Source organism: Sarcophilus harrisii, chromosome 3 (assembly GCF_902635505.1).
Source record: "Sarcophilus harrisii chromosome 3, mSarHar1.11, whole genome shotgun sequence".
NCBI lineage: Eukaryota > Metazoa > Chordata > Mammalia > Dasyuromorphia > Dasyuridae > Sarcophilus > Sarcophilus harrisii.
The window spans coordinates 363,897,194-363,922,532 of record NC_045428.1 but is presented as its reverse complement, the minus strand read 5'-3'; the positions used below and the strand labels follow the sequence as shown (position 1 = coordinate 363,922,532).

The 25,339-nt window shown below is 39.9% G+C and overlaps 1 protein-coding gene across 1 annotated transcript in view; it reads left to right on the top strand.

Annotated features, from left to right (window-relative positions):
- Positions 1 to 23,216, top strand: part of CLMP (CXADR like membrane protein) — a 113,286-nt gene extending 90,070 nt beyond the window's left edge. The window contains exons 4-8 of the mRNA XM_031960185.1: positions 10,042 to 10,243; positions 16,354 to 16,521; positions 17,444 to 17,566; positions 19,836 to 19,977; positions 22,868 to 23,216. Of these exons, the coding sequence (XP_031816045.1) occupies positions 10,042 to 10,243; positions 16,354 to 16,521; positions 17,444 to 17,566; positions 19,836 to 19,977; positions 22,868 to 23,171 (939 nt within the window). The 3' untranslated portion in view covers positions 23,172 to 23,216. The remainder of the gene's footprint in view (positions 1 to 10,041; positions 10,244 to 16,353; positions 16,522 to 17,443; positions 17,567 to 19,835; positions 19,978 to 22,867) is intronic.
- Positions 23,217 to 25,339: the final 2,123 nt, after the last annotated feature.

Below are 25,339 nucleotides of genomic sequence, written 5' to 3'. Positions count from 1 at the left end.
GGTTAATAAATATCTGATGAATTAAGATATGTGGCTGTGGAGCTCAATCTTCAGATAGAGGTTGAAATCACAAAATTACCTAATTAAAAGGAATCTGAGGGAACATCTTTTCCAACTTAATTGTCAAGTCTGTATAAAAATCAGATTAACAAGTAATCAATAAATAAAGTAAGGGGGCAGCTAGTGCAATAGATAGAGCACAGGTCCTGGAGTCAAGAGGACCTGAATTCAAATTCACCTCAGACACTTGACTCTTACAGGCTAAATGACTTAACCCCCATTACTTCACCACAAGAAAAAAAAAAAAAAGGACATTTTCTGGGTCAAAGAATTGTAATTTTTATTAAATAATAGCTTTTTATTTTCAAAATATATGCAAAGACAGTTTTCAACATTCACCCTCGCAAACCCTTGTGTTCCAAATTTTTCTCCATCCAATATATGTTAAAAATGTACAAAAGAATTGAAATTCTGAATAAAGTACTGTCTTACTCAAGGAAGTTCACTAAGGGGAGTTACAAACAAGTTATATAAACACACAAAGGGGGCAGCTAGAGAGATGAAACCAGAGTTCACAAGGTATTTATTGGAAAAAATTACAGGATTGGTTTAGATTGCTTCTAGCCAAAAGAGGCTACTGCAGACCAAACCCCCAAGCAGGAGTCACCTGTAGGCTTTATCAGAAGAGCCAAACTGCAGAAATATTCTTGGGAATATCTTTATCCTGGAACAGGTCCAATTAGAGACTGCTGGTCACAGCAGAGATTCCCAGGGGGTTACCCCAGGGTTAAGGGGATTATTAGAAATTGCTAGTCAGAACAAGGTAGGGATCAGGGAGTTTCCTAGGGATTCACATTATAGAAGGGAAAAGGATCAGACAGGGGAAACTAAGTGATATAACTACAGTACAAGGAAACCAAAAGAGAACTGTTTCAGAAAATAAAAAGTCTCTCAATAAAATAAATCAGGCTATGTTTATTTCCTAAGAATACAAAGAAAAGTTAAAAAATAGTCCCTGCCTTTATGAAGCTTACATTTTAATGAGGAAGTCAACATGTAGATAACTTGGTACATATAATATAAATACAGCGTAAATGGAAGGTAATCTAGGAGCAGAGAGCCTTACACAGGCAGGCCAAGAAGGAGATGGAGAAAGGGAGTGGGAAAAATCATGTGCCAGGAAGTAGGATATTTGAACCAAGACTTGAGGTGAGCCAGAGAAAGGAAAAAGCAGAGGTGGGCATTCCCAATATGGGCAGCTGAGAGTGTGAAGGCACAGGAAACCAATTTAATGAAGAACTTTACACACCAAATGGCGTACTTGATAGTCTATTCTGGAGTTTATATTTTAAGTTGTAATTTATTGAGCATATGCAAAACAAAATAAATAAATGGAGTCATAGAGAGTCAAACATGTCAGAAGACTCAAAGAAAAGCAACAAAAATCTGTACTGGGATGTGTGTGTGAGAGAGACATAGTTGAGACTAATACTTTGGAAAAATCACTGGCACCTGAGTGGTGAATGGATTGGAGTAAGAAGACACTTGATCCCAAAAGACCAACTGAGACTAGGGAGATGGCCTTGTGAGTAGAGACATGGGAACTTAAATGAGAAATGTCATCACCAACGAGATTTGGCAACAGAGTGGTAGCTCTAGGGTAAGGATGAGAATGGGAGTGAGGGATTGGGGAGACACTGAGGTGGATGCTAGTAACCCAAGTGAGTTTTGTTTTGCAGGGGTTAAGTTTCAGGTGCCTCTGGGATATCCTGTTATAGTTATCCAAAAGATGTCTTTTGGTGATTCAAGACTGACTCAGGAGAATAGCTGAACCTGTAGAAGTTGATGGTATTACTTTGTGGGCTTGTATCTAAGGGAAAAACTGCTAGTGAGGCAGTGGACAAAGAGAACAAACACTGGGCTTGGAATTGGGAAGACTCATTTTCATTTCACTTACTATGTGACTCTGGGCAAGTCCTTGAACCTTGTTTACCTCAGTTTCCTCACCTGAAAAATGGTCTGGAGAAAGAAATGGCAGACCAGTCCAGTATCTTTGCCAAGAACACCTAAAATAGAGCCATGAAGAGTTGGTTGCAACTGAGCAATATGAGGAAACAAGAAGAATTTCCAGGATTTGGAGCCTATTGGCCAGCTATGGTTAATGGGGAATAGAGGTCTGACAGGTCAAGAGAAGACCAGGAAAGAGCAGCATCGTGACAGTTTAGAGAAAATTAACTATCCAGCAGGAGGATACAGAGAAGTGATCCATAACATTGAATGCTGTAGAGAGAGCAACAAGGAAAAACCCATCTGACATTCTTCCAATTCTGTAACTTTGTATAGGACTCTCTGGCTGCTTGAAATATCTTCCCTCCTCATTTCTACCCCTTAAACTTTCTTCTTAGCTTCCTCCAAAACTTAGCCCAAAGATCACCTCCTTAACCCAGGCTGATCTTCCCATTCCCCCAACAAATAAACCTCTCCCCCCAAAAATTTACATTATATTTGTACAGATCCACATTATTATTATTGAAGACAAAGACAAGTTTTGTTTTCTCTCTGAATCTCCATCACTTAGCATAGGACCTAGAACTTTGTGAGGAGGGGGAGCAGAGCCTGTGCCTTCTTTTGATATAGAATTCCTATACCAGATTTAGGAAATTCCTTCTACACATACTTATCAATACTGGTCATAATCAGAGAATTGCTTATGGGCACTAAGGTGAAGGGGCTTGTCTAGCTTCCCAGAGCTGATCATTGAATTAATTCTATCCACTACACCACCCTGCCTCTTGTGATGCTGAAAAAAACTGAGCAAGACAGAGATTAGAGACCAATTCAATAATTTATTAAATGGAGAGAAATACTGGGATCAATGCATCCATGTTGATCCCAGGGCTAGACGAGACTTTCATCTCAAAGAGTATTGGGGCAGGGAGAGCTTTTTATGGAATAACAAGAACAATGATATAATGGAGGTACTAGGTGGAGATAACCTAATAAGAGAGAGGTTACTGATATTCTAATGACATCTGAAATGGATAAACCTTTATCTTGTCAAACATTAAGGAATGTCTATAAAACCTTTATCTCAAACATTAAGAGGGGATAGTTATAACCTAAGGCAGAAAAACGAAATAGGACAATTGGAGAAACTGGTCACCCCATTAAAAGGGAACTTTAGCATAACACTCTCAGTTTGGCTGAGAAAGCTTAGCAAACAGAAAGTGCTTGATATCTATTCACTGAATGAATGAGGATAGATAATTCTATAAAGACTTTTGGCTGTGAAGGGGGAAAGAGAAAAAGGATGATCACTTGATTAGGTATGGGGATTTCAATTTAATTAAATAACCATTTACCATGAACAGTGAGTTCACTGTGCTAGACACTGAGAAAATAAAGTCTTTTGGGATAGTGAGACTAGAAAATAGCCCTTGTGTGTTGAAGAGAAGTATTTTGTGAGACAGAGAACAAGTGGAGAATGATGAGGTCCTGGGTTTCTAGGTGGGGTCAGCACCGAAAGCCTGAAGTATTATTTCCTAAAACAACAGGGAAGGGCACTGGTGGGGATTAGTTTAACCATATAGTCCCGCCCTCTGTGAAGGTTATGGGTAGTCCCACTTTTCCGTGACAAGTCAGAAAGCCAAATTATGTCAAACCCCTGAGGTTAAATTTCTCTTATAAATCTGTCCACGGCCCACGCCATCTATGCAGAACCCCTTTGGATCAGTCCCACACACCCTTCTGCCTCATGGTGTCTTTCTGCTTGTTAGAGCTTCTCCGTTTAGGCTGTTAAAACACTACAGATTTAGCCTGCCAGTCAATGGTACACTCCCATCTCATGGAGCATTTCCTTTCTTCTGGTTAATTGTGAATTCCACTAGGGAACTTGTCTTCTCCATTGTTAATTGTTAAAACCACTTTCCTTGCCAACTCTATTTCATATCTACCATTAACCACTCCCAGTGCCTAGTGTATCTCTTCTTTTTGTCTGTAAAGTGTTCTCCTAGATAAATCTATCTTTTGCAAAAGAGAATGGCTATTGTGAATTCTTCACATGACTGAACCCCAACATTTGGTGTCTACATCCATTTCATCCTTTAGTGTTAAACCCCAAACATAGCATTTAGAACCAGGAATTGCTACCCTAAACATATCAGAGATGGAAGAAAGGAGGTGTGATTAATGAAAAGCATTAAGCACATCATTTGACACAAAATTTTTGTTTTTAACTATAATTTACAGTCATTTTTCCTAGATGTGCCAATGTACTTTAAATACAAATGATTACAAACCTATAATTTTAGTTTGAAGCACAAATCTTTCATCCTCCTATCTCTATTTCTGTCTTTTGGATTAAAAAAATACACTGCATCAATTGACACAGCTTGGTCCTTCAAGGTATTCTTAAATCTTGGCCCTTCCAGTGTTTAATGGAGCCTGAAAACGGCTGGAAGGGTGGAAGTGAAAAGATTAGTCTTTACAGGGAGGAAGGACTTTTCCTCTGCCTTAGGAAGGTGGTAAGTGAAGAAGAAAGAGCTTTTAAGGCTGATGAGAAAATTAGAAACAGGATACAATTTAATAGCTCTTTCATATTTGCAAAGCACTTTCTTCCTTACCGAGAGAAAAAAGGGGTTAGGAAAGGTTGGAGCTCCCACTCAAACCTTTGTCTTCTACCTCCATCTTTAATGCTTTTGGCCCTAGGCTAAAATTCACTCTTGTGCTGCTGGAAGATGGGAAGAAGGGGGAGGGGAAAGGGAATATAGGAATGCTTCTTTCTCTGAGGAGTAAGGCAGAGGGAGAGGGGGAAAGGGGGGAGGGGAGAAGAAGATGGTTACCAGGAGTTTTGAAGGGCAGGAGTAGGATGTTAAGGAAGATCACTTAGGAAGACAGATTTTTGTTTTTAGGCTCAAGATCAATAAAGAGAATACTGTTACAATAAAGAGAAAACTTTGAGTCTTTGGGAGTACATTAAAGGTTTAGAATAAAAGATCTGAGACTAACAAATAGATTAAAGAATTACTGAGCCATTGAAGACTCGTCTAAAGTTAAAGATCAGAAGTAAAGCTCTAATTGGCCAGTTCTCTTGTTTCCTCCATCCCACTAAAAGAAGATTAAAGTGACCTGGGACTGAGGACTAGCCAGGACCAAACTACAAAAAGTGAAAGGAATCAAGTATTCTAGGGTGTTACTGGGAGTATCAGTGAATTGACTAACCTTCAGGTTGGATTGGGTAGGAAGGCAGAGGCTAAAAATTGAGAAACCTGCAAGGAAAACCAGATTATCCTCCATGGAATTCCCTTGTACTTGGTCTCATCATCATGCTTGTGACATGGAAATACTCTAGTCTTACTCCCACAGTAGTAGTAACCCTCTTCCTTATCATTATAGCTCTCTCTGCATCCTAAACTGCCTCTAACCCTTTCTCCAATTTCCCAGATTGAATTCAGGCACCTAAATATTTGAGACTTCAGTGTATGAGGGGGAGTAGTAGAAAATAAGATTTAAAGTCAGATTATAGGAAACTCTAAAATGTCAAGCTAAGGAGTTTCTAGTTTTTCCTATAGGAAACATTGTTCAGCTGTTTTTCAGCCATGTGCAACTCTTTCTCTTCATGATCCCATTGGAGGTTTTCTTGGCAAAGATACAGGAATGGTTGGCTATTTCCTTCTCCAACTCACTTTACAGAAGAGGGAATGGAGGCAAAAAGGGTTAAATTGTAATGCCGAAGAAACTGAGCAAGATAGAGATTAGAGAATATTTAATAATTTATTAAATGGAGAGATTTACTGGGACCAGTGGATCCATGTTTGGCCCCAGGGCTGAATGAGACCATCATCTCCAAGAATCCAACAAACAATCAGAGTTCTCAATGACATAGATACACGTGGCTCACATTCAGGGGGTGGACAGAGGCAGGGGCGGATCAGGTGCTGAGAGCGGGAATGGGATTCTGATAGGGTGGGGTGAGCCATCAGAGATGGGATGACATAATCAGGGGGAAGCACCCCGCCCCCCCCCCCCCCCCACTAGGGGAGAGGCATCTTGATAAGATAGTATTTGATATTCTAATAGCTTGGGATGGGGAGAGGCATTCTATCAAGTATTCTGGTAAAGAGAGAGGGGAGGTTTTGCAGAACTGAGAAATAGGGAAACCGAGGCAGGACTGGGTCAGGATAATTAGGGAAACTGAGTCAGAATAATAAAAAAGAACTGTGGCATAGCAAAATGACTTGCCTGGGGTTATACAACTAATAAGTGTCAGAAGCCAAATTTGAATTTAGGAGAATGAGTCTTCCTGACTCCAGATCTAACAGTCTATCCACTGAGCTGATTACCCCTGATAGGAAATGGGGAACCGTTTAGAGCTTTTGAGCAACAATAAAGATGATGGCAGTGACCTGGTGTCTTCCTCATGAAGTGTTCTGAAGACGGGTTTCAGAGAGTACATCAAAGAAGTGAGAGTGGAGCCCCAGGACTATAAGGAAGCCTCCAAAAGACTAGTAAAATAGCCAAGGTCTGAATGAGAGCAGTGGCAGGATGGGAGAAGAGCAGAGATATATCATAAACATCAAATTCAGAAGAATATGGTAGGCATAGAATCCAACTGATTGGATATGGGGAAGGAATTGAAAATCACTTCAGAGCTTTGAGCTTGGATGACTGCCTTACTTCAAGTCCCAACTGACTTATTTTCTACAAGAAGCCTTTCCTAATCCTTCCCTTCACCTCTGAGATTATCTTCAAGACTGTTTGCATATTGTTGATCTCACCAGATTATGAGATAATTGAGCTCCTTTTTATTTCCAGCATTTAGTACATAGTGCTTAGGCTGGCACATAGTAAGAACTCAATAAATGCTTGTTGATTAGCATAATAGGTGCTTAATAAGTGCCTGTGAACTGAATGCTGGCATCATCAACTGAAACAGAGAAATGAGGACAAGCGAAGGTGATAAATTTCTGTGCATATGAAGCTGGAGATGAAGATGAGACAAGGTGAAAGTCTTTCAGGGAGCGGGCAATTTAGGCTGGAATAGTGGCATTAGGGGTCATAGTTTAGAGAGATAAATGAAGCCATTGTGAAGAAATGGCTTTAAGGGAGAGAATATAGGGAGATAAAACTCTGGGATTAGAGAACTAGAGATTTAGAGTTTGAAAGGATCTCAGCGGATTTTGTAGTAATCCAACACATTTCTCATTTTAATAATGAGAAAACTAAGACCTTCAATAAGTTAAAAAACCTTTGTGAAGATCATACAAGTCTTGAATGGAATTCAAATGCAGTGTTCTCCTAATCTGTGTTTTTGCCTCCATAATCCTTTGCCCAACCTTAAAAAAAAAAAAAAATGTTATTTGTTCTTTCCTTAAGTCTCCAGAAGAGTTTTTAATGCCTCTTTTGATGGCTATTTCAATCTTTCTACTCTTCCATGACTTTCTATATCAGAACAATTTAGATTAGGCTAAATTTAGGTTATTTTCTTTAGGTTAAATTAAATTCTTACTGCTGTATAATTTAGTCTTGCTAATTCCAGTGCCCTGACTAAAGAAAGTGTCCTTTCTCCTTTAAGTAACTCAGTGAAGTAGTAAAATTTTTATTTTCTCTATGTTATAGATAAAGAAACTGAGGTTCAGAGAATTTAAATTTTCAAAGGTCACAGAACTACTAAGTGGCAGACCTGGGACTCAAGCCCAAATATTACAACTTTTTTTTGCATCCAGTTTCACAAGTATATACCTTATAGTCTCTCTTTTTTTTTTCTTGAGACTATCAAGGTTAGTGACTTGCCCAGGGTCACACAGATAGTGTCTGAGGTCATATTTGAACTCAGGCCCTCCTGATCCCAGAGCTGGTATCCTACCCACTAAGCCATGTAGCTGTGCCACATAACTTATATTTTAAGAGACTTAACTGGGTAACTGAGATATTAAATGACTTGCTTCTGGTCACACAAGGAGCATGTGCCAGAAGCAGGGCTTTCTAGACCCTTTCTGATGATCTACTTCTTGTAACTAATAAGATAATTCCTAATTAGTGAGGTCAAAGTTAAAGTGTGTTGCATACATTATTTCTTTAGATTCTCACAAGTCCATGAGGTAGGTACAACAGATAGCTGCAGAATTTCAGAGAGGTTAAGAGAGTTGGCTGGAGAGCTGTTAAATGTCAGAAGAGAAATAACTGAGGTTTCTCCAATGCTTTCCCCTCCAATAGTGACTTTCTACTACACTGTACTCACTCCCTTACAAGAGAAAAGCAGCCCTCAGGGGAAGGGATGAGGATGTAAGAGCTAAGGAGGAACAGCAGCAGTTATTCAGAAAGGAGGGAGCCAGGAGACATCATTGCCCCATATGCCCAGCGTGACTGTGACTGCACAGGACTCTCCTCCCTATGCACCATGTACCATGGCCTCGGTCCCTGAACATGCCCATCCACATTCCAGCTCTGTCTCCCATTTCCCCCTGGCAGAACCCCTGTTTTCTTCAGGGTTCAGGGCAAGGATCATCTCCCCCACGAGTACTATCCTGATCCCAACAAAGTTGCTAGTGTCTCCCTCCAGACCTGGACATCTCTTTGTCTATATTTTTCATTAAATTATCTGTTTATGCTGTTTTTCTCCAATAGAATCTAAGCAACTAGAGAATAGGGGCTATTTGGTTTGCATCTCCAGCATCTAATACCAGTGCCTGGTACTGAATAAGTGATTAATAAGTGCTTATTGAGTGTTAAAGAGATTATAGCTAATAACAATATAATAACAATAATGACAATGATAACAACATATTTATAATATTCTTTTAGATTCATACAGACTGTGCCTTCCTCACAACAACTCTGAGATTAACAGGTAAAGAAACTGTTAACAGAAGAAATACCCTATCTATGAGTGCACAGCTAGTTGAGGTACAATTTAAATCCCACCTAAGTCTAATTCATTGCAGCCTAAAGGTCAAGGATAACATAGAGTGTGAAAGACCATAGTGTTTGGCAATTCAGAGGTTACTGACACCTTGGGGAGAGAAATTTCAGTCAAGTAGGGGTGTTGAGCATGTGAAGGGGATGAAGAAATGGGAACAATGAAAACAAATTACTATTTCTATAAGTTTAGTCATGAAGGAAAGATAAAAGCTTTCAGAGGATGACAAGGTTGAGAGTTTGGGATTTTTTTTAATTAACTGGTATAAGGTAAGACGACTAAACATAATAGAAATGGTAAGTGTATTGCTTACTTATAATACATTTTGGAGATACCTATAGCAACCTTGAAAATTTCCATTTTCTTGAATTATCCATGCAAAATTCCCACTTCTTGGCATAGATGACCAAAAGTTAACTATACTCCATCTCTTGCTTTCTGGGCTAGTAAAAGTGATAACAGATGGGAAACTGGAGATTGGATGAGTTATTGATTTTGATACCTGACCTGGGTCTGGGTTTTTGTCATTATCATTACTTTTTCCACTGAAGCATATCTCCTTCTAATGCAATTCTTCTTTTTCCCATATCCATCCAACTTAATGGAAGATTTCCTCTGGTGTTATTGTTGTTGTCTTCTTGAGGGTACCAGTATAGAACTCTATCTGCTTGTTTGTATTCCTGCTACGACTTTGTCTTCCAGTTATACATGTCAAAAATTACATAGAAACTAGATTTAGTTTCTCCCTTCTGTTCTGCCATTTGAACAACAGACTTCTTTGGTAGAATGAGAGACGAGCCATCAGGCAACTGTCTCATTCTGTTTGGGAGAGATACTGAGTAATCAATCTAACAGGGTCTTGGCAGAGATGGAGACTAAAAAAAGTCACTGGTATACAAAGAAACTTGCATCCTGGTGGCTGGGCCATGTCTGGCCATGGAGGTCCTGACTTGGGGAACAAAGGCATGGGTTGAAGTGAAAGAGAAACTATGTGGGGAACAACCCCAGGTAGAGGAGGCCCTGTATCCCTTTGGTTGCTATCTATAGGTACAGATGTCAGTGCCCTTCACGGTGTGAGGAGGTTGAAGACCACACTACTTAACCATGCCGTATCCGTTCTACAGGTGATCACCTACTCCAGCCGTCAGGTCTATAACAATTTGACCGAGGAGCAGAAGGGGCGTGTAGCCTTTGCTTCCAACTTCCTGGCAGGAGATGCCTCCCTGCAGATTGAGCCCCTAAAGCCTAGTGATGAGGGCCAGTACACCTGCAAAGTGAAGAATTCAGGGCGCTACCAGTGGAACCGTGTCAACTTGAAAGTCCTGGGTAAGCCATGGGTACTAGGGCACTCCCCTATCTCCCATAATTTTGTAGACTTACAATATATGCATGCACTCTACTGACCTAGCATTTCTTGGACACTTCCATTTTATGGCAATATTGAGAAATTTACTTTCTTTCAAGCTGGGATTTACTTCAGAGGTCCTCTATGGCTATCTCTAGATAGCCAAGTAGAACCACATTAAATCTTCCTCTGAAGACGCGTGCTTATTTATTTATTTTTTTTTACACCATTAGTGAAAGAAAATTAATTCATCCTCTTTGGCAACATATTCCACTATTTAAGAATCTTCTAGAGAATAAATGTAAAAAAACAAAACAAAACAAAACAAAACAAAAAACCCTAGATCTTTTTCAAATAAAATGTCTATCTAGGTCTCCTTCCTTGACTTTATGTTTGGGAAGATTATTTTAAACTCGAGTATAAAATTTTTATTTTTGTCCTAATTAAATTTCATCTTGTCTCAATGTTCTAGATAGATTTTTTTTATCTTAATTCTGTCATCCAGTCTATTACTTATCCATTCCATTCTCTAAACTCCCCTCTCCAAGTTTTGTGACATTTCTAAACTAGATAAGCCTGTTAGTTATGTTTTTATCCCAGGTCAGGCATCAAAATTTTAAACAGTGCAGGGCCAAGAACAGCTCTCTGGATCATCCTACTTGAGACCTCCTTCCAAAATGAACTAAAATCATTATTAATCACTCTTTGTGTCTTATCATTCTACCAATTAAAAAAATCACAATATTACTTACTCTTATCTAACTCAAATGTTTCCATGTTGTCTACACATACAGCAAGAAATTCTATCAAATGCTTTGCCAGAATCTTCTTAAACTATATCTTTGTCATTTCTTAATCAATCAGTCTAGGTACACTATCAAAAAATTAAGTGAGGTTCATTGGGCATATCTGTTCCTGATGACTGTTTGTAATCATTGCTTTCTTTTCTAGTTATTTAGTAATATTCTCAAATTTTCTCAAGAATTGAATTTAGTCTTACTGGCTGATAGGTTATAGACTCTAACCAATCTCTTCCTTTTTTGAAACTTAAGAATCCAGGACATATTCTTCTTCAGTTCTATAGCACCGCTCAGGTGGTCCACAGTCATTTGAAAAACAGTAATATTGACTTAGAAATCTTATCTGCTGTTCATTCAGTACCCTAGAATGTAGTTCCTCTAGTCCTAGTACCTTGAACTTAGTGAGGAAACTAGAGAGGTTCTTTTGTTTCCTTAGTTTCTTCAAGTTTAAACTTCTAATCAGATATTTTTATTGTCCTTTCCATCCCAAAGATCTTTTTCCTTGGCAGAGGAAACAAATAAATCAAGTTGCTTTCTCGTTGTCATCCCTTATCTTTATCTAGTCCCATAAAATATTCTTTAATCTTCCACTTTTGCTCAGTTTAGTTTTCAAAACCCTTTTTCCTTTTTAATCTTAGCTTTCTTCATTCACTCTGAGCTGTTATTATTTTACTGTGCCATTGTCAGTCATTTTTCAGTTGTGTCCCACCCACTCTTCATAATCCCAATTTGGGATTTTGTTTGACAAAGAAACAGGAGTGGTTTGCTATTTCCTTCTCCAACTGAAGCCAAAAGGGATTAAGTGATTTGCCCCAGTCACAGAGCTAGTAAGTATCTGAGAATGTATTTAAACTCAGATCTTCCTGACTCCAGACCCCTTGCTGGATTCATTGAGCTACCTAGTTGGACTACTGGACAATTGGAATCTTACAACAGGCAAGGGAACATAGGGAGTCTGAGAAAGAGGCAGACTAAAGGGGAATTCACAGTTTTTTTAGAGGCGTAGGAGCAGGGCAAACATATTATTAAAATCAAAGACCAATCACTTGGTTAGAGCTTCCTGGGTTTCTGTCTTTAAGGATCTGAAGTGCTAGAACAATCTTAACAAATAATCTTAACAAATCAATTCTTAGGGCAAGCAAATCACTTGTCAAAATCTCCTGGCTATGTTCAGGTGACTATTCAACCCCTGATGCAGACTAAAACACCTCCCAGTTTTACCACCCTGGGTGATTTTCCCTAATTTTCAACAAATCCTCCAGAGAGGGACATCCAAACATAACCAAGACCTTCTTATTCTTCTTTTAATATTTCTTGGAATATCACTATAGGTATGATCTAATTTCTCTGGTGACATACCGCCATTGGATCACTGGACAAGAATCCCACATTTAACTGTACCAACAGTTAAATAAATATTTGTAAATGATCTAAAAAATGTGGTTCTTAGAATCCCATCTGCTATTGTCACTATCATTATGGAAATGGATAGAGTCCTACAGGATGAAGGGCCTATTTTTACCTACAGTTAACAAATTATCCTCTCTTTCCCCCCATTCCCCTTCCAAAATACATACTATACAAATGTATCCTGGTAGTTATGGGGCCCATTCCCCAAACCATCATTACCATATAACACATTAGCTCTCTCCTCAATAAAGAATGAGAGCTGCATCCATAGGATGAAATTGTACTGGGAGAAAAAAATAGATCAAGTTCAATTGATGGACTATTGATTTATATTACTCTATTCCCTTTCTTTATAAAAACAATAATAGCTAGCATGTATAAAGTAAGGTGCTTTTGCAAATATCTCATTTCATCCCTGGGAGGTGGGTGCTATTATTATCTCCATTTTACAGATGAGGAAGTTTCAGAATTTTAACTCAAATCTTCCTGACTTCAGGTCTAGTGTTCTGTATACTGTACCACCTAACTGCCACATAAAGGAATCTGAAAGTTGCTTTCAAAGTTAAAATGATATTTTTTTCAAGTGATCTAGTGATCTAATATATTTAAGAACTTATCTGAAGACATCCCAGCAGATGAATGATATCTTCTTTCCTAAATTTTTAGATTTCTTAAGGTTTTCAATGTAAAATGTTAACTCACAAACTCATATGCCTCCTTTGCTTAAGAAAAATTTCCTGTGGATCAAAGCATATTCACCTTTTTGTTGTTGTTTGCTTTTTTCCTTTTCTTTATTGTGTTTTTTTCCCCCTTTGGATCTGATTTTTTTTTTTAATGCAGCATGATGAATATGGAAATATGTTTAAAAGAATTGTATATGTTTAAGCTGTATTGAGTTATTGCTGTTTTGGGGGGGGAGGGAGAAAAATTTGGAACACAAGGTTTTTCAAAGGTAAATGAAAACTATCTTTGCATATATTTGGAAAAATAAAATATTATTTTTTAAAAAGAGTAAAAAGAAAGATTCCAAATTGCAAATTTAAAATATATTTCATTATTTTTTCCATGGTAAGACTAGTTCCAAACTTGAGTTAACCCTTTTCAACAGCACTACAAGGAACTGAAGAGGTTAAAGGAGGGGAAGATAAGCCAAATTGATTGGGGGATTGAGGAGAGATTCTCAAAAGAAGTCAGTTATTAAATAGCATACCTAGAAACTTTGCAGTCTGATAACATGGTATTCATTTCCTTTCCATGCACATAAGAGGATTTTTTTATTTGTTTTCTATTTTTTCTCTTTCTTAATCAAGTTAGTAGAAGATAGGTACTTGGAAGAATAAGAATTATCTTTTATGTTTAAAATCCCTATAAAAGACCGATTAAGTCATTTTTAACTTAACTCCTTCTTAAAATGTTAATCCCCAAAATTTTAAGATGTTCCCCATTCTCTTCCCCATTCCCCTTACAGAGAAGGCAACTGATCCATTGGGAGAAATAACTAGTCCAAGGTCACAGAACAAGATAATGTCTGAATAATGCACCTCCCACTTAAGCATTTTGAGTTTAATAAATTACTTTATTCACCTAGTGGGGAGAAAAAAGCTAAAAGTCCAGCAGAGTCATTTATCTGATTAAAAATTTATCTTGGCTAAAGCTCTCTAGCTCTGCAGAAAGCTATTTGGCAGTTTAGTGTTTTGTTTTTCTGAGGGGATGACAGTGCTTACTGATTGAGGTCTGAATGGAGAAGGGAAATCCCTTTTAATTTCTGTGGAGTAGCACACAGATTGTGTACCCTTCTCTGAGTTTTAAGAATTAAAATTTCAAACACTCATGAAAAACTGATTTCTCCTTTAATATCTAGACAAGAATCCCACATTAAAAGTACCAACAGTTAAATAAATTTTTATAGATGGTCTCTAAAAATGTGATTCTTAGAGGGGCATTTGGACTGGAATAAAGCTTTGAAAAGGAAAAGCTTATTTAAAAGGTCAACATTGATCTATCTATTCTTTTAAGTGGGGGCCAATGAATTGTAGATTTTTAAAAGCATGGCTTAATAATTCTGATGACAGTACTTTTCAAAGGTATGCTCTACTGCTATATGCAGAAAATGTAGAAATTGCTTAGTCAGAACTGGTTTTATCAGAATTCTCATCTTGTCTGTAGCCCCAAGGCATTTTGTCAAATCATCTACCTTTTAACGAATAGAAATATTATTTAAGCAGTGGAGTTGGAAAGACTCCTCTTCCTGAGTTCAAATTTGACTTCAGACACCTACTAGCTGTGTGATCCTGAGCAAGTCACTTAACCCTGTTTGCCCCAGTTTCTTCATCTGTAAAAAAGTGCTGAAGAAAAAAATGGCAAACCACTCCAGTATTTTTGCCAAGAAAACCCCAGATGGGATCATCAGAGTTAGACTATCCTGAACAGTAAAAAGTAGCTAGCTGCCCTATTTTTTGGCAGAATGAGCCATTTAATTAGTTAATAGATATCTGGATGAATGAAGTCTTTAGTGACTTCCACATCATTGCTCTTGTGCCAGGATGGTGATCTGTTTTCCAATCTTCATCTATTGTTTCCATATGTGTAAGTGATATATTGTTTACTTATTCCAATGACAAATATGAATATTTACCGCTTCAATTATCTATGCCAAAATTCTCTCTCCTAAAGTTCTGGTTTAATTTACACCAGCATATCCTTTCAAATAAGCGTTTACCTTTCAAAGCTTTGTTCTAGTCAAAGTTCCTCTCTGGCCAAGTGTGAGTGATAACCTATAAGATCAAATCTGCCTCTTTTATTGTAAGAAATTCCGGTTCCTCTTGCTTGTCACCTATATTTTGTACCTCTGTGTGTATCTGTATTAATGTATTGACCAGACAGACAGACATCTGACTCCTTGTGTTTTATTATTGGCCACTTTCTTGAATTTCTGCTTTCTTTTACCAAGCATCTCTGTTGCTAGTATTCTCATTGTAATAGGCAGTTTTCTCCTCTTCACAGTCCTTTTTCCTTTTGCTTTTTATTTTAAGGCATTTTTGATTGGATTTGCAAGATAACAGATAAATATATTTTTGCTTGTCTCACATGAGGTTACTTCATCCCAGACCAAGATTTCATCATTTCTTTATTTCAAATTGTCATCCAAAAATCACAACTAGCCTATACATGGGATTAAATCTTAACATTATGAGATTATTTCCTAGAAGAGCAGGGATTGTCTTTTGCCTCTTTCAGTATCTTCAATATTTAGTGCCATTCCTGACCCAGGATTGCTGTTCAGTTATTTTTAGCTGTGTCTGATTCTTATGACCCTATTGGGTTCTCCTGGCCAAGATTCTGGAGTAATTTGCCATTTCCTTCTGCAGCTTGTTTTACAAAATAGGAAACTGAGGCAAAGAGGTAAAGTGACTTGCCCAGGGTCACAGGGCGAGAATCAGAGGTCGGACATGGGCTCCAGAATAGTCTTCCTAACTCCTGTCTAGGCAGCTCACTGCACCACCTGGCTACCCCAAAGCAATGTTAGCAGTGCCCTGTAACTAGATGAGCTAACTGACTTTATAAAGAAAACTAGTTTTATCTAAAACTGCTCATTTTCTGCTGTTGAACCTACAGCTTAATAACATCCTGTTATTAAGTGCCTGGCAACATCTCGTCTAAAATTGTTTCTGGGCTTTGAGAAGAGAAAGCTGGGAAGGGCTGTTTCTGAGGCAATATCTACTAGGAAATAGGGGAACGTGGCGCCTGGAGAGGGGAGGAGAGGGAAGGCCACGAGTAGGAGTCCTGTAGCAGGTTGTTTCCTACCAGACTGATGGGAATCATCCCAGTCTTGCCCTTTGGGATCCCTGAAATTAACTGAATATGGTTGTTTATGATGCCAGTGAAACCATCTAAACCCAAATGTGAGCTCGAGGGCGTGCTGACGGAGGGAGGGGACCTGACCTTGCAGTGTGAGTCATCTTCGGGCACAAAGCCCATCGTGTACCACTGGCAGCGCGTCAAGGAGAAGGAGGGGGAGGACGAGCACCTGCCCCCCAAATCACGGATCGGTGAGTCACCTGTCCGCTTTCTCTTCAGGCCGGCACATGAGTTAGGTTGGGAAGTCAAACATACTGAATTCTAAATCTCTACCAGCAATTTCCTCTATGACTTGAGTAAGTTGCCAGAAGTCAGTCACTCCACATATAAAACAGACATCTGGTAGCTAATCCCTCTCTTCTTCATGAAAGTGGTATGTGATATTCAGAGGAATTATGATACAGTGGAAAGAGCCCTGGACTTATTGCTAGAAGATCTGGGTTCAAATCCCAGTTTTGCTATGACTTATTTGTATGGTGTTGGGTTGGTCATATAACCCCTCTAATAATTATCTGTAAAATAATAATAATATTTACCATTTATGTAGAATTTTAAAGTTTGCCAAGCTCTTCATGTATGTTACCTACAACTCTGTGAGGTAGGTGCTATTGTTAACCCCATTTATTTTGGATGAAGAAACTGTTACAAAAGGGGTGTTGTGATGTGCCTTGGGCCACAAAGCTATTAACTGTTTTGGGCAAGATTTGAACTCTAGTTTTCCTTCCTCCAAGACCGGATTCTATCCATTTTCCTACTTAGCTGTCTTAGGAATAGAGAAACGATGATAATAACTCTTGTACTGCCTTTTTGGTTATGAAGAACCTTGCAAATAATAAAGCTCTGTAAATTTGAATTATTTTTATTGAAAGGAAAGAGCAATCTAAGTCATTCTTATTTTATTTGCTATTCTCTAGAAACCTACCATCCCTTGCTAATTTTAGAAAAGTATCTAAAATGAAAATGCCCACCGATTTCTCCCTCTTAGTTAATAGTGAATTATGTTGGTCAATCAATTTGTATTGATAAATTATTTATATACCCACAGTGCAAATTAGATAGCCATGAATCTGCCTAGGAAGAATTTACAATCTGTCTTTCTGTTTTATGTTTAAGATTATGAAAATCCTGGGCGTGTTTTGCTGCAGAATCTCACTTTATCTTCTTCTGGACTGTATCAATGCACAGCGGGCAATGAGGCTGGGAAGGAAAGCTGTGTGGTTCGAGTGACAGTGCAGTGTGAGTATGGGAGGGCAGCAGAAGCACCATGAGTAAGTATGGGAGGGTAGCAGCAGAAGGAGGAAGTCTTGCTCTCTTGAGACTTCCTGCACAGAGTACTGTGTTTCAGGGACAGAAATTCTGAGCATGAACAAGGTCAAGATCACAGTTCTATTTCCCAGAATGATTTCATAATTTGCCAGGTGACTTGGGAAGATTTATTCTATCCAAGTTTAGGAGGATACTTGCAAACAAGAGTGAAGAGTTTAGCAATCCATTAAATGTATGTAGGTAGTAGCCTACCCTTTCCCAGGAGGATCACAGGGAGCCAAAGAAAATTAACATTTTTTTTTGATAGGCCTATACCACTAGTCATTCAAAACAAGAATAAAAGAAGTTTTTTTTGTTTTTTTTTAAATACATAAAGAAATTCCTATTTATTGCTGGGGGAGGGAGTTGATAGGAAAGGAAGGAAGTAGAAGGAAGTGGGGGAAAAAATCTTATTTGAAAAAAAAGCTAAAATTAAAACATACACATAAATAGAATGTCCCTAAAGATACAGTTCTAAATGTGGCTTTTTAACAATTTGCTCTGATCAGTTTGTCAGCTTCAGAATTTCAAAGAGGAAGTCTGCATTCTATCATGCAGCAGGCTAACAAGGTCTGCTTAGTGTAGTAAGCAGTTTCTTTGTCTTATGCTCAGATCATCTTCCAGTGTGAGCCTCATAAAGAGCAATTGATTGCTGATATATATATTTTTAAGATATCAGAAGATATATGATGGCCCCATGGGCATAAGGGTCTACAGACGAGCTACTACAGATGAGTCTTGAGAAAAACTATTTGAGTACATATGGGAAACTGATTCTCCTAATAAAAACTGCAGGCATTTCAGAGGTAGGGAAATGGTTCAGGGAGCTTCCAAACCCCACCTACTTAATAAATACAAATCTGCCACAGCCTCTTTAAGTCTCTGTTCTCACATCTATAAAATGGGAAGAATGAATCCCAACCTATCTACCCCTGTGATAGATGAAAGGTGAAATGAGGAAACAAACATTCAATCTTACAAGCACATTGATTTATTCAGCAATGCGTGGCATGCCTCCCCAAAAAGGGCCTTAACCTTCTTATCTTAGGCCTGTATTTAGAATTCAGAGAGAAATTTTTATACATTAAAACAATCAAATAGGAATAACTAATTAAAAGGAAACAATACAACATCAGACAATCTGATTTCTAACTAGAAGAAAGATTGGGGATATTTCAAGTTGGAAGAGGGATACTGAACAGTGTGCAATTTTCTGAAATTAGGAAAAGAGGTGAATCATTCCTCCCAAGTGTTTGTATGCAAGGGAACATGGAAATAACTGATTGCTCAGCATGGGGACAATTTTTAGATAAAATATATGGGTTGCTTGAGATGTACAAATTTAAGAAAACTTCTTGCTTCAGTCTTTGCATCTGGCTAAGTTTTTGGTCATCATAACCTAGGACATTAGTTAAGAATCTCTAAACAGCAGGTAGAAGTGGTCTAGTTTTCCAGCCATACAGGGCTAGGTTCAAACAATACAATAAGATTTTCTCCCAATTCCCACAATTGAGCAAGCTTTTCTTACAAGACAGAATTTGAAATAGGCCTAAAAAATAAAAGGGAATTGAGCTAGCTCCAGAACTGAGTCATAAAATGAAGTCAGTGTGGTTCACCCAATTTCCACCAACACCTGCCATTCTAATCCCCTCAATTTCTTCAGCCCCATCCACCCCCAAGTTGTGAATAAAGTACTTCATAAACTAAAGAATACAACATAAACATGAACCATTTGTTATTATTATCATTTTTATTGTTTGGCTAGATGTAGGAATTTAGAGATTCTGAGTATAAATTGGGAAAGAAAAATATCAAGTAGTTGAGTGATTTCCTAGCCCTCCCTGAATCCTACTTCTAAGTTCTTGTGTCTAAATCTCACCCCAAGTCAAAACTAAAAATTTCATTTTAATTCATTTTTATTATGGGGGAAGGAGAAGAAAGAGAACAAGAAAGGAAAAGGGTAGAAGCAAAAAGTTACTCATTTGCCATCTTTAGAATAGTTGTTCCAAATCTCAGCTTTTTTAATGACTTAATTGCAAAAATATAGAAAATGATGGTGCCCCACCACAGATAAGTATGGTGGTAGTTGTTTTATATTCTAGAGGGAAGCACTACATAACCCATTCTGAGGGTGGTATTTTCTAAGTGTCTGGTTTTTTCAGCTCATGTCCAGTTCTGATTCTGCTTTCTGAGGATACAGATGTACAAAGCATTGGCATGGTTGCGGGTGCAGTGACAGGTATAGTGGCTGGAGCCCTGCTGATTTTCCTCTTGATATGGTTGCTCATCCGAAGGAAAGACAAGAATAGATATGAAGAAGAAGAGAGACCCAATGAAATCAGGTAAAAAAAAAAAATCCCCTAACCTGTTTTAGGATCTTTTATTTCATTTTCTGTTTAAAAAAGAAGAAAGAAAAAGAAAAAAGGGAGAGAGAGAAATAGAGAGACAGGGAGGGAGGGTGAGAAGAAGGAAGAAGGGAAGAAAGAAAAAAGAAAGAAAGACTTCCCAATCACCTATACTTATTACCTTGGGATTATTCTTGACTCTTTTCACTGCCTTAATTCCTATACATCCAATCATTTGCCCTAATTGATTCTCATTCCCTAACATGTCCTGTTTTTAGTATTCATTTTTCCACAAACCTGGTTCAGGCCCTCACTTGCTAATTGGTATCCCTGCTTCTATACTTTCTTCACTCTGATCCTTCATTCACATAACTGCCAAAATATTTTTTTTCTAAGACACACATCTAACCCTGGCTATTCAAGAACCTTTGAGGGCCTTCAAAGATTCAATAAAATTTCTCAATCTTCAACAATCTATATTGTTGAATATATATACCTTGAATAACTTCCTCTCATACATTTTGCATTCTAGCCAAATTAGATTACTAGCTGTTCCCCAAACTATCTTGTACCACTATGCATTGACAAAGCCATCCTCCATACCTTTAATACTCTTGTGAGAATTTTTATTAAGACTTGGCTCACATGCTACTTCTGCGATAACTGCCCATTCAAATCACCTTCACAACTCTACATGTTATTTTTCCACCAGCACCCAACCCCAAAAGAGCATAAATTCCTGCTTTGTTTTTTATTTCCCAGCACCCAATGCATTGCGCAGGGTAAGTGCTTAACAAATGTTTGTTGAATTCACTTGAATTCTGGATCAAACTTTGTGGTTATCAGCAATATGACGGCAAGCACTCCCAATTTCCTCTTAAATGCCTCTTAGCCATGCATCGGAGATTCCTCAAATTGAGTGTTCTTTTAGTTAGGGTAGTCTAGCCCAGGGACATAATGCTCAGTAAAGCGCTTTTCTGGGTTGTTCCTAAGACAGTAAAAAACCTATAATTCTTTTTTTTTTATTTTTTTTAATTTTTATTTAATAGCCTTTTATTTACAGGTTATATGCATGGGTAACTTTACAGCATTAACAATTGCCAAACCTCTTGTTCCAATTTTTCACCTCTTACCCCCCCCACCCCCTCCCCTAAATGGCAGGATGACCATTAGATGTTAAATATATTAAAATATAACTTAGATACACAATAAGTATACATGACCAAAACATTATTTTGCTGTACAAAAAGAATCAGACTCTGAATTATTGTACAATTAGCTTGTGAAGGAAATCAAAAATGCATGTGTGCATAAATATAGGGATTGGGAATTCAATGTAATGGTTTTTAGTCATCTCCCAGAGTTCTTTCTCTGGGCGTAGCTGGTTCAGTTCATTACTGCTCCACTGGAAATGATTTGGTTGATCTCGTTGCTGAGGATGGCCAGGTCCATCAGAACTGGTCATCATCTAGTATTGTTGAAAAACCTATAATTCTTTTAGTAAAATAGTATTGTTGTAATACAGCTAAACAGGGAGCATGATCTAACAGAATCAGCACTGGACAAGAAACCATCGCTAGGTTCTAATGTTCTTTCTGTCAACGACTAGATGTGTGACTTTGGACAGATTAAACTCTTTGAATCTCAGTTTCTTCATCTATAAAATGATGATACCCTGACAAGTAATAGAAGTGCCGTTAGAACTGAACGGGATTAACCGAGGTGGGAACCCACTGAAAGGGCCACAAAGAGCAGCAATTGTAAGATGCTCCAGGACTGAGATGCTCACTCCACTTTATAGGTCTGATTTATTTCATATTAAGGATTCTCATATACGCTCAAAGTTGGAGAGTATTTCAGAAATAATTTAGTCTTATATTTACTTATACTATAAACCCAAAGAAGTCTAGCCCACATGTGTTAGAATGCTTTTGTTCATACTGAGTTAAAGTCTGTGTTCCTTTAGCTCCTACCCCATCGGATTCTCTTTGCCCTGTGGGCAAACAACATAAGTTTTAATCACTTTTCCTTGTATAATTTTCTCTCTTTGTTCAAAGAGAACTCAGCGGTGCACACGAAAGAACTACCCAGCCCCATTTAAGGGTCCAGGGAGATGTTGCTGTGCCGCAGCGACCATGACTCTGGATTACCTTTCTCAGACTCTTTCTATTTTCCTATTCGTTTCCCATTAGACTTTTGGTCTCTTTCCGTTTTCCCAGCACGTACACGCAAACAAACACCGCCGCCTTCCGCGTAAGGCGCTGACAGAGAGCGTCCCTTCCAAGCTCGCCAGCACTTTTTCTCTTACTTTTACACGGTGCCCCCCACGCCCGAGCGACCTTTTTAGGGCCGAGCCCCCACATCCCTCAGCGGGAAGCAGCCGCTGGGCACAACTTGCTGGTCCATCCTTTCTCGCGCGGTCCCCGCGCGCAGGCCCCCAGACTTTCCCACCTTCCGCCTCTGCTGACCTGTCAAATAGGCCTTCCCTGCCCCCTTCCCCTATGAACTGAACGGCCGCGGCTGCCCCGCGCTCCGCAGCCGAGTGTAGCATCTCCGTTTGGCCACCACCTCTCCCACGGGGTGGTCTCTCCCTCCTCGCTCCTTGCCCTGAGTCAGACCGGGCACGGGCGCGAGCAGGCTCCCCCCCCCCCCCCCCGACCAGACGTTGCCCCTCTAGTCTCGGATCACGGCCGTTCTCTCCCCGTCACTCCGCCTCGTGGCGCCCCTCTAAACCCCCACCGTCTGCAAGGGCCCCCCTGACCGGCCCTGGGCGCGCGGCTCCCCGCTGCTGCTGCTGCGTACGTGCTACACACCGCGCTCTTTGCGCGCGCCCTTGGGAAGCGGGGCTGCCCCCCGAGGGCTAACCCCCTCTCCTTTCCGTCCGCAGAGAAGACGCCGAGGCCCCCAAAGCGCGCCTGGTGAAGCCCGGCTCCTCCTCCTCCGGCTCCCGCAGCTCGCGCTCGGGCTCCTCCTCCACCCGCTCCACAGCCAACAGTGCCTCCCGAAGCCAGAGGACGCTGTCCAGCGAGGCTGCCGCCGCGCAGCCGGGGGCAGCCGCCCACCCCTACAGCTTGGTGGGCGCCGAAGCCAGAGGCCCCGAGCCAAAGAAAGCCCCCCACGCCACTCTGTCCAAAGCGGGGGCCGGCCCCGGCGCGGTCCCCGGCCAGAACCGGGCCTTCCAGACTGTCTGAGCGGGACGGGCCCCCCCCCCCCCCCCCCCCCCCCCCCCCCCCAGCCCCCCGGGGAGGCGGGGAGGCCGCCCCTGCCCCGGACCGCGCTGCGAGTACTTTGCCTTCCCTGGACACCACCTAAGGATGAGATGTGGACCGAGGCCTCCCCCGAGAGGCGTTTCCTCGGGCTTTAAGACTGGAACGGGCGGCGTCTCCGTATCTCGTAGCCAGGAACCTGGGGAGGGAGGAGCATGCTAGAGCCTGTTTGGCACCACTACTCTGACTTTACCGTTTCCAATAAGAAATAGGGTTTCGCTCATAATGTCCTATGCACCTGTACAGACACCTGTTGAGTTACTAGGTTTATGCAACTATCCAAGCAGGATCCGCCGAGATGTGGGTTACTCGGGTAGCCTTAGAGTTGCCTCACCTGCCCAGTCTAGTTGGTTCACTACTTCTGAGAGCACTGAAACACAGAGCCCTGACTCGCGTCCTGCTTTTACTTCACTTGTGGGGAGGCTTGGCCCCCAGTTGTAAAGGGGGAATGGAAGAGGTCCGAGAAAAACATGAAGCAAAGGAGTCTTCCATATTTCATATGCTTGGAATCCTCCTACTTAACGGCAAAATTCTGTAAGCAAATAAACTAAAAACTTCTCCAGGGATGAGCTAAAGATAGAGTGTTTTGTTCAGGGGATTTCTGAGAAATATCAAGATTATAATTATAAGGCCATCTTAGCTTTTCTTTCTTTCCTGTCTACCAGGATTTTTGCTTTGGGGATCTATCTATATAGGAAGAGAATGTTCATTATGTGTTTTAAAAAAGTTCTAAGAAAGTGGTCTTCAAGAGAGGAGACATTCTTTCTTAGTGGATAACTCACATTTATAGTGCCATTTACAGTTTGGAACATACTAACTCTGACTTCTGCCATCCAATGAACAGTGCAATTATTCTTATCCCAGTATTTCTGATAAATAAACTAAGATTCAAAGGGACCTGATGAATTAACCTATAGCCACCCACTACCTGGACCCAATTCATCCAGCTTTTTGTTCAGTCAGTGCCCACTTCACATGCTGCCTCTTCACACCATGCTGCCTCTGAATGTTATGGACTTCCCCTGAAAATACCCTTTTCTCTTTCTGAGACCGCAAGCAACCCACATTTCAATACTGAATGAATAGAAAGAGGGTTGTCCTTCTGACATTTGTTTCTCAGGAGTGCTAAAAAGACTCTTAAGGAGTTCTGCCTCCACTTGAGGAATTCTGCCTCTTATTCCATAATAGGTATGGCTCTAGTAATCTTGGGGATTCTTAGGGTTTGAAAGATACTGCAAACCAGGGCTTGACAAGGCTTCTGATGGTAAATGTTAACTATTCCCTTTTCTTGGGAGGGTGGAAAGGAAAGGAGAAGTAAGCTTTTATTAAGCATTGGGGGATACAAACACAAGCAAAAAGGACAATTTCTGCCCATGGAGAGCTTCTGTTCTAAGGAGGACACAGACTACAATTTAAGAGGGAGGAGGAAGTGCCAAAATGTATCTGGCCACTGAAGGGAAACGGCCTGGAAGGTGGAGCAGATGGTGGTAAGATAGGTTTGGCCAATAAGAGAATTCTTTTCCAAGTCTTAGACCATTAGCAGAGATTTCTGTGCTTCTCCACCTCTCATGCTAGAGGTAATACAAAACCAAAGTTGGAAAATGATTTTGTGGTAGGAGGGCTAGCTGGCCAAGTCCTGGTCAGGCTTGATTTTCTGTCACTTAGCTCACAGGTTAAATCTTTGGCAGCTAACTGTGTATCAGTTGGCATCTTAATGGGGGAGGGACAGAATCCAATAGGAATAGAGAATAAAAGTTGGGGGTAAGGATGGGATAGGGGCCTGCCAAATCAATTTTTTTTTTTATTATTTTATAGTTTTATCTATGTTGTTTCAAAAATCATCTCTTCTACTTTATGGCATGATGACTCTTCCTTTAAACAGATCTAATTTCCTTTTCCAGAGCTGGTGACACTATACACCCCACCCTCCTCCTGCCCTGCCCCAACACACATATACAGTCCACTCAAATTTCACTGTCTACTGAGGTGTCCTTGGGAATAAATGGAGTAGAACACAAGGGCAGAGTCTTAGGAGAGAAAAGGTAAAGCTCAAGATGGAATATGTTTTCTCAAATGAAGGTTTGGGAATTGTA